The sequence below is a fragment of the Artemia sp. Qi Xiang Cuo genome, chromosome 11, assembly GCF_049724085.1.
Source record: "Artemia sp. Qi Xiang Cuo chromosome 11, ASM4972408v1, whole genome shotgun sequence".
In the NCBI taxonomy this organism is placed as follows: Eukaryota; Metazoa; Arthropoda; class Branchiopoda; order Anostraca; family Artemiidae; genus Artemia; species Artemia sp. Qi Xiang Cuo.
In genome coordinates, this window is record NC_142804.1 from 33434078 (window position 1) to 33452015 (window position 17938).

General features: G+C 36.4%; 1 protein-coding gene across 7 annotated transcripts in view; it reads right to left on the reverse strand.

The window, feature by feature from the left end:
• The window catches only part of ome (dipeptidyl peptidase 4 omega), a 123624-nt gene that overhangs the window by 73664 nt on the left and 32022 nt on the right, over positions 1–17938 (reverse strand). For 2 of the 7 annotated variants that reach the window (XM_089096718.1, XM_089096717.1), the window contains exon 1: positions 11109–11219. The exons of the other annotated variants lie outside the window; for them this stretch is intronic. In XM_089096718.1, coding sequence (XP_088952844.1) covers positions 11109–11162 — 54 coding nt within the window. In that variant the 5' untranslated portion in view covers positions 11163–11219. Of the gene's footprint in view, positions 1–11108; positions 11220–17938 lie in introns of those variants that run through there. 7 annotated transcript variants of the gene reach the window in all.

Sequence of the window (17938 nt, forward strand, 5' to 3'; positions counted from 1 at the left end):
GCGATGTTGTAAAAACATCAAAAAGGGCTCATTAAATTGAAAATTGAAAGGGCTAGTGCCCTTTTAATAGTCGAAAGTGATTGAAGGGCAACTAACCCCCCTCTCACGCTCACCATTCCTCCAAACACATCCAATCAAAATTTTCAGATGACCATTTTATTCAACGTAGTAGAAAGTTCTTGGAATTATATATTTAAGGATGTCAAACCCCCCAGAGCCTCCGGGACAAAGGTTGTAAGTTATGCTCTGGGGGCATATATGGTTTTTACAGATAGATTTGTCGTAAAAACTTCAAAAGGAGCTCATTCAAGTGAAAATTGAGAGGGCTAGTGCCCTTTTTAATAGTTGAAAGTGATTGGAGGAAAACTAACCCCCCCTGTCAGGCCCACCATTCCCCTCCTCACATCCAATCAAAATTTTCAGATAGCCATTTTGTTCAACGTTGCAGAAAGATCTGGAAATTAGGTCTTTGAGGATAACAACCCCCCCCCTAGGCCCTCAGGGCAAGGGTTGTAAGTTATTCCCTGGGGGCATATAAGGTTTTTATTGAAAGAGTTTTCGTAGAAACTTCAAAAGGGCTCATTTGATTGGAAATTGAAGGGGATAGTGCCTTTTTTAATAGTTGAAAGTGATTGGAGAAAGACTAAAGCCCCTCACGCCCACCATTTTCCCAGACACATCCAATCAAAATTTTGAGATAGCCATTTTGTTTAACGTAGTTGAAAGTTCTTGAAATTACGTCTTAGAGGATGAGGACCACCCTCACAGCCCTTAGGGTAAGGATTTTAATTTATGCCCTGGGGGCATATAAGGTGTTTATAGGAAGTGTTGTCGTAGAAACTCAAAGAGGGCTCATTCAATTGAAAATCGAAAGGCCTAGAGCCCTTTTTAATAGTCGAAAATGATTGGAAGGCTTGAAATTTTTATAGTGAAGATCGATGTGGGTATAATGTATTATTTTTGTTGTTGTTGTTGTTGTTTAGACCAGGGAACTTTGTATCGAAGGAGTTGTCGTAGGAACTTCGAAAAGGGCTCATTCGATTGAAAATAGAAAGGGCTGATACCCTTTTTATTAGTCAAAAGCTTTTGGAGGGAAACTAATACCCCTCCCACGCCCACGCTCCCATATGACTTTATGTTTAAAAAGTAAATGTTTCCATAAGATTAAATCAAAATGCACTGTGTTAATGCTAGTTCCCAATAAGGTATCTCAGTAGTATCCCAAGAGCGACTGAGGGTATTATGTTCAAACTTTTGGGGCTGCTTCTGCTCTTAAAATTTAACCAAATTAAAATAGCGTAAGTGTATCCAAGCTATCAAAAAAAGTAAAGTGATTTTTTCTAATTAAACACTAAGTGTATTCAAGCTATCAAAGAAAGCAAACAGATTTTTTTGCGAATGGTATCAAGTTTTCCATTTCAGGTCAACTAGAGGAGGTATGAAACTAAGTTAAACAGTACTCTTTGTGTCCAGATTTTTAAAAGGGTGTTAAAAATACAAATGAATGTGTATTGTCAGTTTAATATACATATACTGATATTTAGTAATCTAAGTGTTAATATTATTTGATATATTAAAGTTATAAAAGTAAAAACATTAATATTTTTTTCAGTAAAGTGCAGATTATGTTCTGGCCTCGGGAAGGAATAGGGATTTTGAGCCCAACTTATGTTAATTTTTGCTCGTTTTCAGTTTGACTCGGTTATTTATTATAATTTCTGTTCGTTTTGGGTTTCATTTATTTATCGATGCTGATTTGTGGTGGTTTCACGGTTGGTAGATTATGTGGTTTTATTTTTGCTCATTTTTGTTTAATGGAGTCCTTTACTTTTCTTTGAAAAAATGACTTTGTGGAAAAAGTTTTTTTGATTAATATACTAAAAAAGGAAAACTCAAGGACGAGACACGAATATAAACGTAACCGTCATTTATATGAAGAATATTTTTCCGAAATTAAGGGTCTAAACGAATTTTCCTGAAGTCGTGACTTATCTAAAATGTTTTTTCATATCGGAAAATAAATATTGCTGAAGTTACTATTGTGTTTAAAAAAATGTCGTCAAAGCAATCTAATGTGCTAATTCTCTTCCATACAAATTCATAGAAAATTAACTCAGATCAGAAAGTACAGAATAGTAATGACGTGATTTCTATTCATCCTTGTAAAATCGGTTTTTTGACAGTTTTGTCGGTGGCTGGGTCTCTAATTTTAGTCAGCAGACGATTCATGAAACATACATTCAGGGTGTTGGGATGCTGGAACAAATCTTCCCAAAGTCGTGACCTATCTGTATCGTTTTTACACCAGAAAATGTTAGTGCACCAATATTCAGAAACAAAATATAGCGCGTTTCCGACAAAAAATATATACAAATATTCAACTATTTCCCGTTTAATAATGTAGATTAAGCCGGATTAAAATGCTCATTGCCAAAAGCTAACGATCTTGAGATACGGCCTTCAAGAAGGTTGGATAACCCATCAAAATGAGGAAACTTTGGGCCAGAACATAATTTGCACTTTACTGAAAAAAATATAAATGTTTTTACTTTTATAACTTTAATAAATAAAATAATATTAACACTTTGATTACTAAATATCAGTATATGTATATTAGACTGACAATGCACATTCATTTGTATTTTTTTCAGCAAAATGCAAATTTTTTTTCTGGCCTTGGAAAGGCATAGGAGTTTTGCGCCCAACTTATGTTAATTTCCGCTCATTTTGAGTTTGACTCGGTTATTTATTGTAATTTCTGTTCGTTTTGGGTTTCATTTATTTATCGTTGCTGATTTGTGGTAGTTTCAAGCTTGGTAGATTACTTTGTTTTTGCTAATTGTTTGTTTAATGGAGTTCTTTACTTTTCTTTGAAAAACTTATTTTTTGGAAAAAGCTTTTTTAATCAATTTATGTTCGTTTTATATTGACATAGTCTTTACAGAGAAAAAGAAAATAATATTTTAAATCTTCTCTTTTTTTTTAAGAATTTATAGTTTGGCCTGCTATTTGTATACTAGTGAAACATTTTAAGCAGTTTTTAACGACATACACCCTATTAAAACTCTGGACACAAATAGTAGTGCTTAATTTAGTTTCATACCTCCTCTAGTTGACCAGAAATAAAGCACTTGATACCATTCACAAAAAATATGTTTACTTTCCTTGATAGCTTGGATACACTTACGCAATTTTGATTTGGTTAAATTTTAAGAGCAGAAGTAGCCCCGAAAGTTTGAGCATAATACCCTCAGTCGTTCTTAGGATACTGCTGAGATGCCTTATTGGGAATTAGCATTAACACAGTGCATTTTGATTTAATCTTATGGCAACATTTAGGTTTTAAACATAAAGGCAAATAGGAGGTGGGCGTGGGAGGGGGTAAGTTTCCCTCCATTCCTTTTCGACTATTAAAAGGGGCATCAGCCCTTTCTATTTTCAATCGAATGAGCCCTTTTCGAAGTTCCTACGACATCTCTTTCGATACAAAGTGTCTAACCAACAAACCAACAAAGTGTCTTCGAGTCTTAACAACAACAACAACAACAACAAAACAATACATTAAACCCACATCGATCTTTACTATAAAAAGGTCAAGCCTTCCAATCAATTTCGACTATTAAAAAGGGCACTAGGCCTTTTGATTTCCAAGCGAATGAGCCCTTTTTGAGTTTCTACGACAACAATTTCTATAAACACCTTATATGCACTCAGGGCATAAATTACAACCCTTACCCTAAGAGCTATGAGGGTGGTTGTTATCCTCTAAGAACTAATTTCCAGAAATTTCCACTGCGTTAAACAAAATGGCTATCTCAAAATTTTGATTGGATGTGTCTGGGAAAATGGTGGGTGTGAGAGGGGCGTTAGTCACTCTCCAATCACTTTCAACAATTAGGAAAGGCACTAGCCCTTTTAATTTCCAATCAAATGAGCTCTTTTGAAGTTTCTACGACAACCCTTTCAATAAAAAACTTATATGCCTTGAGGGCATAACTTACAACCCGTGCCCTGCGGGATGGGGGGGGGGGGGGGTTGTAATTATAGAAGACCTAATTTCCAGAACTTTCTGCAACGTTGAACAAAATGGCTATGTGAAAATTTTGATGGATGTGTGGGGGGGAATGGTGCGCGTGAGAGGAGGGTTAGTTACCCTCCAATCACTTTCAACTATTAAAAGGGCACTAGCCCTCTCAATTTCCAATTGAATGAGCCCCATTTGAAGTTTCTCGACAACTCTGTCTATAAAAACCTTATATGCCCCCAGGGCATAACTTACAACCTTTGTCCTGGAGGCTCTGGGAGGTTTGTCATCCTTAAATACATAATTCCAAGAACTTTCAACTACGTTGAACAAAATGGCTATCTCTAAACTTTGATTGAGTGTGTTTGGAGAAATGGTGGGCGTGAGAGGGTGGTTAATTACTCTCCACTCACTTTCGACTATTAAAAAGTGCAATATCAATTTTCAATCAAATGAGCCCGTTTTAAAATTTCTACAACAACTTTCTATAAAAACCTTATATGCCTCCAGGGCATAACTTACAGCCCTTGCACTGAGGGCTCTGATGGGGTTATCATTCTAAACCACCTTAATTTCCAGAACTTTGGACTACGTTGAACACAATGGATATCTCAAAATTTTGATTGGATGTGTTTGGGGAAATAGTGGGCGTGAGAGGGGGGTTAGTTGCCCTTCAATTAGTTTCGAGTACTAAAAGGGCACTAGCCCTTTCAATTTCCAATTGAATGAGCCCTTTTTGAAGTTTCTACAACATCGCTTTCTATAAAAAACCTTATATGCCCCCAGGGCATAACTTACGATTCTTGCCCTGATTGCTGTGGGGGTGGAGAGGCTGTCATCCTTAAAGACCTAGTTTCCAAAACTTTCAACTACGTTGAAAAAAATGGCTATCTAAAACATTTGATTGGATGTGTTTGGGGAAAAGGTGGGCGTGAGAGGGGGGTTAGTTGCCCTCTAATAAATTTCTACAATTAAAAAGGGCACTCGCCCTTTGAATTTCCAATCGAATGAGCCCCTTTTTAAGTTTCTACGACAAAGATTTCAATAAAAACTTACAAGCCCCCAGGGAATAACTTATAACCCTTACCCTGAAGACTATGGGGGGAGTGTTTTAATCAAAGGTATAATTTCTTGAACATTAAACTGCGTGGAACAAAATGGCTATTTCAAAAATTTTATTGGATGTTTTTGGGGAAATGGTGGGCGTGGAAGGGGTGTTAGTTGCCTTCCAATCACTTTCGACTTTTAAAAAGGGCACTAGCCATTTCAATTTCCAATCGAATGAGCCCATTTTCAAGTTTCTACGACAAAGATTTCAATAAAAACTTACAAGCCCCCAGGGAATAACTTATAACCCTTACCCTGATGACTGTGGGGGGAGTGTTTTAATCAAAGGTATAATTTCTTGAACTTTAAACTCCGTGGAACGAAATGGCTATTTCAAAATTTTTATTGGGAATGTGTTTGGGGAAATGGTAGACGGGGAAGGGCTGTTAGTTGCCTTCCAATCACTTTCGACTTTTAAAAAGGGCACTAGCCATTTCAATTTCCAATCGAATGAGCCATTTTTGAGGTTTCTACGACAGCGCGTTCAATAAAAACCTTATATGCCCCAAGGGCACAACTTAAAACCCTTGCCCTGAGGGCTGTGGGGGGGGGGTTCATCCTCCAAGGCCTAATTTCCAAAACTTTCAACTACGTTGAACAAAATGGCTATCTTAAAATTTTGATTGGATGTGTTTGGGGAAAAGGTGGGCGTAAGAGTGGGGTTAGTCGCCCTCCAATCACTTTCGACTATTAAAAAGGGCACTAGCCCTTTGAATTTCCGATCGAATGAGCCTTTTTTGAAGTTTCTACGACAGCGCTTTCTATAAAAAACCTTATATGCCCCCAGGGCATAACTTACAACCCTTGCCCTGAGGGCTGTGGTGGAGTTTCTTCCTCAAAAACATAATTTCTAGCTGGAAATCAAATACGCTGAACAAACTTGCTATTTATAAATTTAGAGTGGATGCGTTTGGGGTAAAGATGGGCGAGAAAGGGGGGTTAGTTTCCCTCCAATCACTTTCAACAATTAAAAGGGGCACTAGCCCTTTGAATTTTCAATCGAATGAGTTCTTTTTCGTTTCTACAACAAACAGCAATTTCAACAATTACAAAAATTTCAATAAAAACTTATATGCCCCCAGGGCATAACTTATAACCCTTGCCCTGAAGACTGAGGGGGGAATGCCCTGCTCTAAGGTATATTTTCCTGAACTTTAAACTACGCGGAACAATAAGACTATCTCAAAATTTTGATTGGATGAGTTTGGGAAAATGGTGGGCGTGGAAGGGTTTTTAGTTGCCTTCCTATCACTTTCGACTATTAAAAAGGGCACTAGCCATTTCAATTTCCAATCGAATGAGCCATTTTTGAAGTTTTTACGACAACATGTTCTATAAAAACCTTATATACCCCCACGGCATAACTTAACACCCTTGCCCTGAGGGCTGCGGGGGGGGGGGGGGTTGTCATCGTCAAAGACCTAATATACAGAACTTTCAACTACCATGAACAAAATGGCTATCTCAAAATTTTGATTGCATGTGTTTGGGGAAAAGGTAGGCGTGAGAGGGGGGGGGGGGTTAGTTGCCCTCCAATCACTTTCGACTATTAAAAAGCGCACTAACCAATTGAATTTCCAAACGAATGAGTCTTTTTTGAATTTTCTACGACAACCCCTTCTATAAAAACCTGATATGCACCCAGGGCATAACTTACAACGCTTGCCCTGAGGGCTGTGGGGGAGTGTCCTCCTCAAAAACATAATTTCTATCTGGAAATCAACTACGCTGAACGAAATGGCTATTTCAAAATTTTGATTGGATGTGTTCGGGAAATGGTGGGCGTGGAACGGGTTCAGTTGCCTTCCATTCACTTTCAACTATTAAAAAGGACTAAAGCCAATCTAATTTCCATTCCATTGAGCCCTTTTTGAAGTTTCCATGGCGACTCCTTTTACGCAAAGTACCCTGGTCTAAAGAAAAAAAAATAATACATTGTGCAAACTTCGTTCTTATATGTCCCCAGGGCATATCTTAAAACCCTTACCCTGAGGGTTTGTGGGGGAGTGACCTCCTCAAAAACATATTTTCTATCTGGAAATCAACTACGCTGAACAAAATGGCTATCTCACAATTTTGATTGGATGTGTTTGGGGGGAATGATGGGCGTGGGGAGGGGGGGGGGCTAGTTGCCCTCCAATCACTTTCGACTATTAAAAAGGGCACTAGCCACTCCAATTTCCAATCAAGTGAGCCCTTTTCGAAATTTCTACGACACTATGATAGAAGCAAACTCAGCGTAGTTGATAGCACGTTGGATTTCTAATCCGAGATTTACGGGTTCAACTCTTCCAGTAGTAAAAGTTTCCATTGGAATGCTCTTTCCATAGTCACATTTTTCTCAACATTTTTCATACGAATGACGTCAGAAATACATGGAATACTCATAATAGGCTATATTTGTACTAAAGATGAATATCTATATTTATAGAATATTATAAATTGTTGGAATCGCACAGAGATTTCATCTAAAACAATTTCAAGATCCCAAGGACTCTCTTTTTTATACAAATGAACAAATTACAAAAATGTTATATACTAGGCCCCAGGGCTAAAGGATAAACTTTAGAAGAAAGGGTATTGTACAATTTTGAATTGAATACCAGGAGCAGATGTATTCCTGTATAGCCTAATTGAAAGTTTCTAAGTCCTTCTCTTTTGCAAAATTACGGTCAAAGGAGGCTGTTCGAATCAAACCAATGGTCGTAAATATCAGAAGAGGGTTCTTTGAACAGAAATCGCCAGTTTTACATTTTTTTTTTTTTATGAGTTGAAAATTTTAGAAAAGAACCTAGGCTCTTTGCTTGTCGTTTCGGCAAGAGGTCCCATCATGACAAAACATAATTCTGAGATTGAAAGTCAAAACAGCTATTCCAATTAGAAAGATTGACGTATAAAAAAAACATGGTCTTGGAGGCAAATTCCCTGGAACACTGAATATTATGTGAAAAACAAATAGCTATTAACTAGGAATATAAGGTTGTTTTTTTTTTAAAGAAAGCTAAAAACGACCATTCAACGTCCATCGTTTGACCATTGGTCAGACGATCTGTAATGAAATTAAATAAAAAAAACAAGTTTTTTAAACTGAAAGTAAGGAGCGACATTAAAACTTAAAACGAACAGAAATTATTCCGTACATGAGAGGGACTATCACCTCCTCAACGCCTGACTCTTTACGCTAAAGTATGACTTTCCCGCCACTCTATTTTTTTAGACAATAAAAAACTTTAGCGAAAAGAGTGAGGTGTTGAGGAAGGGACAGCCCCTTTCATATACGGAATAATTTCTCTTCGTTTTAAGTTTTAATGTCGCTTCTTACTCTCAGTTTAAAAAACTTGTTTTTTTTTTATTTAATTTCTGGTCGTTTTTTAGTTAATGCAGCTTTTATTTTGGCTCACCGTCATTGAATAAGTAAAAAAAATTGCATATTAATTTTACTTTTCTTTTGCTAAATGGCTTTCTCTAAATTTGGTTCTGGCGTAATTTACAAATTAACTTAGGTAACGAATTTCTATATTTGTATATTTTTATTACGTATATTATGGGGTTCGCCCCCTAGTCAATACCTCGCTCTTTACGTTAAATTCAAATCGTGTTCCAATTCTTTAAGAATGACTCCTTAATTACAAAGGCCGTTAATTATAATAAATATATCTGATGAAAGTACAAAAAAATTTGTTTCCTTGTGAATCAGACAAAAATTGGGAAAAAAGGGGCATGGGAGGGGGCCAAGTTACCCTCCAGCATTTTTGGTCTCTGAAAAGGGCACTATAACTTTTAATTCGAACTTTTAAGTTCGAATGAGCTCTCTCTTGATGTTGTAGGACCACGGGGTCGGTACGATTACCCCTTAAAAAAAAATAATAATAAACACGCATCCGTGATCTCTTCTGGCAAAAAGTACAAAGTTGCACATTTTTGCAGATATGAGCTTGAAACCGATGTAATAGGGTTTTCTGATACGCTGAATCTGACGGTGTGATTTTCATTAAAATTCTTTCCCTTGTGGGGGAACCTTTGATGAGTAATCCTAAACTTAATAAAATTTATATATTTAGAATTATCAATATAAGCCCATTCTTTTGGTACATTTATTGACATGAAAATTCCGTTTTTTAAAGTTTCGATTACTATTGAGCCTTATCGCTTTTTTTTATGGTTTTTCTTTTATTACGTATATGTTTTTACGTATATGAGTTGGTTTTCTCCTTATTCAATACCACGCTCTTTACGCTAAAGTTAAAATTTTTTTTAAATACCAAACCCCTGGATCACAAACGCCGTTTAACTATAATAGACAGCTCTTTTCAAATCACTAAAAAAAACTGCAGCGTAAAGAGCGAGGTATTGACTTGGGGGCGGACCCCCTCATATACGTAATAATTTCTGTTCGTTTTAAGTTCTAATGTTGCTTCTTACTTTTAGTTAAAAAAAACTTGTTTTTTTTTTATTTAATTTCTGATCGTTTTTTAAATAATGCTGAGAAATCCGGTGCCCCTTTCATAGAAATGTCCCTTACCCCAAGGAAACATTATCCACGGAAAGATTCTCCCAAGCAACCCCCTCCTCCAGTCCCCCCCCTATCAGAAAAAAATCCTTCCTGAAAATGTCTGTATAGTTCCCGAAAACCAATACTATATGTAAACAATGGGCAAAGTTCATAACTTGCAGCCCTTCCCCTGGGAACTATGGGGGATTAAGTCATCATAAAAGACATATTTATTAGATTTTCAACTATGCTGAACAAAATGGCTATCTCAAAATTTTGATTGGGTGACTCTGAGAAAAAAATGAGCGTGGGAGGGGGCCTAGTTGCCCTCCATTTTTTTGGTAACCTAAAAAGGGCACTAGAACTTTTAATTCCCGTTCCAATGAGCCCTCCTACGATATTCTAGGACCACTGGGTCAATACGATTATCCCTGGGAAAAAAAAAAAAAATAAACACGCATCCGTGATCTTTCTTCTGGCAAAAAAGGGAAAATTCCACATTTTTGTAGATAGGAGCTTGAAACCTCTACAATAGGGTTCTCTGATAACCTGAATATGATGGTGTGATTTTCATTAAGGTTCTATAACTTTTAGGGTGTCTTTCCTCATTTTTTCAAAAATCAGCCAAATTTTCTCAGGCGCGTAGCATTTGATAAATAAGATTAAACTCGATGAAACTTATACATTTGAAATCAGAATTAAAATCTGATTCTTTTGATGTATCTATTGGTATCAAAATTCCGTTTTTTAGAGTTTCGGTCACCATTGAGCCGGGTCGCTCCTTACTTACAGTTCGTTACCAAGAACTGTTTGACCGGATTTCTGTGCCACTCGGAGGCAATTAGCTCAGTCTAAGCGAGATAAACGGTATTTATGCAGGTATATTTTGACTAAAAATCTAATATATAGAGGTGGTTAGATTATGTATTTGATTTTGATATAATGCGTTCTGGGCGGCCTACTTTCCATAATTCTCTGTTGTAGTTTCCACAATTTTGTTACTAAAATATTATATTTTCATCATATTTTGGCATATTTTACTGTGATTAACCTAACTTTACTTCTTTAATGTAGTCGCGATAACACGTAAGTACCTACCAAATTTAGTGTCGAGGGGGGGGGGCCTAAGGAGGAGGAACCCTCCCTCATATTTAGGATTATTTCTATTCGTTTGGAGTAGGCTAAAATATTGTCGGTACCGGCGGATCAATGACCATTGGTCAGCATTCCAAAGCTGTTTTTTTTTTGCTTTCATTTGAAAAACTTCCCCTTTAGCTTCATAACTGAAAAGGTGGTCGGGATTCCGCCCGGTTTTCAAGGAATAACAAAAAGCTTTGGGAACAGACATCTTCATAGACAATGTTGGAATTATTTACATCCACACTCTATTTCTCCCATTTGCACAAACATTTGCAAATTTTGGCCCTTCCAGTCCATAGGCTGTCATGATGTAGCGTCCTAATTAGGAATAAGCAACTGACTTACAACTTTAGTTTGGTTATTTAAATCTGCAGGGTCCGTTTGAACTTGATCTCCCATTGTCAATTTTCAGAATAGTATTCTCATAGCAGCACTTATATTAAACGCAAAGAATAAGATACTTTTACTTGGGCTTAGATAAGAGCAAGAAAATTATCCAATATAAATTTGATAAGGAAGTTATTTGTATCGACCTGAGCTAGGATGAGCGAAAGCTTTGAAGTTTCCATTGCGAACAAAGGAGCAACTGGATCTCAATTTTATGAAAAATTTCCAATATACAAAGTTAAATCATTCAGGATAAACCATGCAAAACAAAAGAATAATAATAATACAAACCTAGGACGTGTAAAACCCTTTAACACTTTTTAGATGAAGCAAAAGAAAACATAATCAGTGATTACATTTATGTGTATTTTAAATACAGAAAATCGGCCGCTTTTAGGGCTTAAGACCTTTTTAAAGTAACACTTGACATTTCACTGCCTTTTGGTTGACAAACACTCAGTAAAACCATTTTTTGGCCGGCAGTCATGCCTCAAAATAACTCAAGTAGCAAAAGCCACAGCTCTACATGCCAGTGGGAGGTCTAGGTAGAGACGACTTGCATATTTTCTCGACATTCACAGACTTAGACTCAGATTAATTTAAAAAAACAAAGTTTTTCCGAGGGAAGTAAAGAGCGAAGTTGAAACTTAAAACGAACAAAACTTATTACTTCACAGCCTATCTACCATATAACAATAAAACTAGCGCAAATAAATCAACTGGTAATATTTCCCTATGTTTGTAGGATTACAGAACTAACGCTTTACTGAAAACACAAAAGCCAAGTATAAAAAAAAAATATTGATTTAGGATTCAAAAGTAAATCTCGTACGTAGCCTCACAACAATAAACTACTCTATGACGCTTTTCATAGTCTTACGGGAGCTGTGATATCAGTAACTTTCAGTATACAATTAAAAACTATCTGAAAAACTTAGGCATAAAAATAATAATTTCAAAGTCATTAAACAGCATTAAAAATAATGGATTGATCTATCAGGTAACATCTTGGTCTCACCTAGTATTACTCGAAAGGAAGAGCATATCAACCGTAATATGCACTCTGGAAATACAGTTATTTCTCTCTATAAAACGGAGAATTTCAAGTTGTGATGCAAATTTTAAAGCGAGTCTGTAGTCTTGATACTAATGAATTATTTCACTTCGAACCTGTCTACAAAATAATCATGAAATGTCCTCTTTAGATCCAAAATGACAGTCAATAATTGAACTCAGCTCATTGCGCAGAGGTGATGCCAAATTAAACAAAAAAAAATAAATAAAGCAAAATCTAAAAATGCTTTACTTTTATACTGTTAAAAGTGTCCTTAAATGGTTTACTTTTACCGTACCAAAACTACTATATTATTTTGTGTTTTCAGTAAAGTGCTAGTTTTCTGTAATCATACAAACATGGGGAAATATCACCAGTTGATTTATTTGCACTGGTTTTATTGATATACGCTAGATAGGCTGTAAAGTAATAATTTGTATTCGTTTTAAGTTTCAACTTAGCTCTTTAATTCCCTCCGAAAAAATTTTTGTTATTTTAAATTAATCTTTGCTCGTTTTTGATTAAAATTTAGTTTAGAAACAACACTGCCATGATCTTTTTATTTACGGAATAATTTCTGTTCGTTTTAAGTTTTATTGTTGTTAGTTCAAAACTTAAATTTTTAATATAATTTCTAATCACCTCCAATACAGGGAAAAATAGTGTCGTTTCTTTTTGTAATTTTTTTAAGAAGAAATAAACCTTTAATTCTTTGTTTTAAAAAATTAATTTTAGTAGTACTTAAGAATAACTCCAGGCGAGTAGCTTCGACACAAAAGATTTACAAAGCGGACAGTTTTACATATCGACATGCTTGTGGAAAATTTCCCCAGCTCAACAGAAATGTGCCTTTAGGCTTAGGGAGTTATTTCACCTGTCCCTAAATACAAAAACCCTTCATTACTTACAAATGAATCAAAATTTCAAAAAAGATTATTTCTTGTGCAGGTACGACAAATGGTATTATAAACTAAGTTGGTTTTCACTTCAAAAATTTTGAGAAGAATTACCTGAATTCTCCTACAGAACTGTTTTCATTTGTCTTTCTTCCTCTTTGGATGCACAATCTTCAGTATGGATAGAATATTACGGTGGAATTGTCAAGTAAGTAACTTGAATAAGTAAATATCAGAGGCAACGCTACAGCTTTGCCTATAGTAAAGGCCATACGGCTGCAATGTTTTATTATTATTTATTTTTTTCCCAGAGGCACTTCATATGGAAGGGTCGTCGTAAAACTTCAAAGGGGGCTCATTCGATTGGAAATCAAGATTTCTAGTGCCCTTTTTTAGGGTGAAAAGTGATTGGAAGGCAACTAACACCCCTTCCACACCCACCAGTTCCCCAAACGCATCCATTCAAAATTTTGAGATAGCCATTTTGTTCAGCGTAGTTGATTTCCAGATAGAGATTATGTCTTTGAGGAGGAAACTCCCCCACAGCTCTCAGGGCAAGGGTTGTAAGTTATGCCCCGGGAACAAATAAGGTTTTTATAGAAAGAGTCAAAAGTTATCGGAGGGCAACTAGTCCCCCCCACAATCCCTTTTTCCCCAATAATTCTGATAAAAAATTTGAGGTAGCCATTTTGTTAAAAATATTTCAAAGATCATATTACAAAAACTCCTTTACGCATGGCCATTTCGTTGAAAATTAATTTAAAAAACTTTTTCCACAAAGTGAGTTTTTCAAAGAAAAGTAAAGAACTCCATTAAACAAAAAATGAGCAAAAATAAAATCAAATAATCTACCAAGCGTGAAACTACCACAAATCAGCATCGATAAATAAATGAAACCCAAAACTAACAGAAATTACAATAAATAACCGAGTCAAACTCAAAACGAGTAGAAATTAACATAAGTTGGGCGCAAAACCCCTATGCCTTCCCAAGGCCAGAACAAAATTTGCACTTTACTGAAAAAATATAAATATAAACTGAAAAATAATATTAACATTTTGAGTACTAAATATCAGTATATTTATATTAAACTGACAATACACATTCATTTGTATTTTTTCAGTCGAGTGCAAATTTTGTTCTGGCCTTGGGAAGGCATAGGGGTTTTGCGCCCAACTTATGTTGATTTCTGCTCATTTTGAGTTTGATTCGGTTAATTTTTGTAATAATTAAAGTTCTTTACTTTTCTTTGAAAAACATAGTTTGCGAAAAAAGTTTTTTAAGTTAATTTCGGTTCGTTTTATATTGGTATAGTCTTCTCAGGGAAAAAGAAAATAATACTTTAAATCTTTTCGTTTTTTAGACTTTATAGTTTGGCCTGCTATTTGTATGCTGGAGAAAATTTTTCAGCAATTTTTAACAGCATACACCCTTTTGAAAATCTGGATACAAATAGTAATGTTTAATTTAGTTTGATACCTCCTCTAGTTGATCTAAAAAGGAAAACTTGATACCAATCGCAAAAAAAAATCTGTTTACTTTCTTTGATAGCTTGGATACACTTACGCTATTTTGATTTGGTAAAATTTTAAGAACAGAAATGGGACGGTTGGCGTGGGAGTGGAAGGGGGATTAGTTGCCCTCAAATCACTTTCGACTATTAAAAAGGGCATCAGCCCTTTCTATTTTCAATAGAATGAGCCCTTTTCGAAGTTCCCACGACAACTCCTTCCATACGAAGTGCCCTGGTCTAAATAACAACAACAACAAAAAAATAATACATTATACCCACTTCGATCTTTACTATAAAACAATCACTTTCGACTATTAAAAAGGGCACTAGGCCTTTCGATTTCCAATCGAATGAGCCTGTTTTGGAAACGACAACGCTTTCTATAAACACCTTATATGCCCCCAGGGCATAAATTACAACCCTTACCCTAAGGTCTGTTAGGGTGGTTATCATCCTCTAAGACCAAATTTCCAGAACTTTCAACTACGTTAAACAACATGGCTATCTCAAAAATTTGATTGGATGTGTTTGGGGAAATGGTGGGCGTGAGAGGGGTGTTAGTCCCCTTCCAATCACTTTCGACTATTAAAAAGGACACAAGCCATTCCAATTTCCAATTGAATGAGCGCTTTTCAAAGTTTCTACAACAACATTTTCGATAGGAAGTGCCCTGCTCTAAAGGAAAAAATTAATAAATAATACATTGTGCCAACATCGTTCTTATATGCCCCAAGCGAATAACTTACAACCCTTGCACGGAGGGCTCTGAGGGGGTTATCATCCTAAAAGACCTAATTTCCAGAACGTTCAACTACGTTGAACAAAATGGATATCTCAAAATTTTGATTGTATGTGTTTTGGAAAATGGTGGGCGTGAGAGGGGCGTTAGTAGCTATCCAATCACTTTCAAATATTAAAAAAAGCACTGGCCCTTTCAATTTCCAATCGAATGAGCCCTTTTAAAGTTTCTACGACAATGCTTTCAATAAAAACTTTATATGCCCCAGGGCATAACTTATTGCCCCCGCCCTGGGGACTATGGGGGGGGAAGGGGTTGACTTCCTCTAAGACCAGACTTCCAAAAGTTTCAACTACGTTGAATCAAACGGTCATATATAAATTTTGACTGGATGTGTTTGGGGAAAAGGTGGGCGTGAGAGGGGGGTTAGTTGTCCTCAAATCACTTTCGACTATTAAAAAGGGTACTATCCCTTTGAATTCCAAATCGAATGAGCCCTTTTTCAAGTTTCTACGACAAAGATTTCAATCAAAACCTTATATGCCCCCAGGGCATAACTTACAATCCTTGCCCTGAGGGTTGTGGGGGAGTGACCTCCTCAAAAATATATTTTCTCTCTGGAAATCAACTACGCTGACCAAAATGGCTATCTAGAAACTTTTATTGGATGTGTTTGGGGGAATGATGGGCGTGGGGGGGCTAGTTGCCCTCCAATCACTTTTGACTATTAAAAAGGGTACTAGCACTTCGAATTTCCAATCGAATGAGCCTGTCTTGAAGTTTCTACGACAACGCCTTCTAAAAAAAAAACCTTACATGCCCCCAGGGCATGTAAGGTAAAAACACTTGCCCTGACGGTTGTGGGGGAGTGTCCTCCTCAAAAACATATTTTCTATATGGAAATCAACTACGCTGAACAAAATGGCTATCTAAAAATGTTTGTTGGATGTGTTGGGGGGAATGATGGGCGGGGGGGGGGGGCTAGTTGCCCTCCGATCACTTTCGGCTATTAAAAGGGCACTAGCCCTTTGAATTTCCAATCCAATGAGCTTTTTTTGAAGTTTCTACGACAACGCCTTCTTTAAAAACCTTATGTGCCCCCAGGGCATAACTTAAAATCCTTACCCTGAGGGCTGTGAGGGAGTGTCCTCCTCAAAAACATATTTTCTATCTGGAAATCAACTACGCTGAACAGAATGGCTATCTCGAAATTTTGATTGGATGTGTTCGGGGGAATGATGGGCGTGGGGGGGCTAGTTGCCCTCCAGTCACTTTCTACTATTAAAAAGGGTACTAAACCTTCGAATTTCCAATCGAATGAGCCTGTTTTGAAGTTTCTACGACATTTCTTCTATAAAAACCTTATATGCCCCCGGGGCACAACTTAAAACCCTTGCCCTGAGGGTTGTGGGGGAGTGTCCTCCTCAAAATATATTTTCTATCTGGAAATCAACTACGCTGAACAAAATGGCTATCTCAAAATTTTGATCAGATGTGTTTGGGGGAATGATAGGCGTGGGGGGGGCTAGTTGCCCTCCAATCACTTTCGACTATTAAAAAGGGCACTAGAACTCTCAATTTCCATTCGAATCTATCTGGAAATCAACTACGCTGAACAAAATGGCTATCTCAAAATTTTGATTGGATGTTTGGGGGGGAAGGAGGGGCTTGGGGGCGGCTAGTTGCCCTCCAATCACTTTCGACTATTAAAAAGGGCACTAGCCACTCCAATTTCCAATCGAATGATTCCTTTTCGAAGTTTCTACGACAACTCCTTCGATACGAAGTACCCGGCTGAAGAAAGAAAATAAACACATAGTGTCCACATCGTTCTTTACTTAGGCAGCGCTAGCGCGCTGCCTATGATAGTTCAAAGGTCAGATAACAAAAACTCCTGTGTTAACACAACCCCCCCATGGCCCGGGGCAGGCGCTATAAGTATTGCTCTGGGTGCATATATTATTATTATTCATTTATTGCCCGTCACAAAAAGGTACAAAAGGTAAAGTAGACGGAGTAATCACTAAAGAAAAGAAAAAAAAAGAAGGACACAAACACACATTGAAAATTCAAATACATGACAAAAAAAAACTCTTCATTACATTAATACGAACAATGATGCTAACGAAAGGATGATAAAAGTTTCTTTTAAAACGGGAGAGAGATTTGTTAATACTAATATTATTATTATTAATATTATTCATTTAATAACCGTCAAAAAAAAAGGTACATATACGGAATAACCATTAAAATGACAAAAAAAAAAAGAGAGAGAGAAAAAAATAATTACAAGCATTACATTAATACAAAAAAACTTTTGTGAACAAATTGGTGACCCTGGATGATTAAACTTACTTTGAAAACGGGATAGAGATTTATTAATTTTAATATTAGGGTCAGTTAGCTTATACAAATGAATAATTCTACGGTTTCTTGTCCAAGGAGGCAAATATAAAAGATATTTAGCAAACTTGAAGAAGATTGATCGTAGGTGCTTTTTATCTGTCACTGTAAAGAATTTCCAGAAAGGAGCAATGTAAAGCAGATGTGGAAGGGCTGTGATGTGGAATATGGTTCTTATGGAAG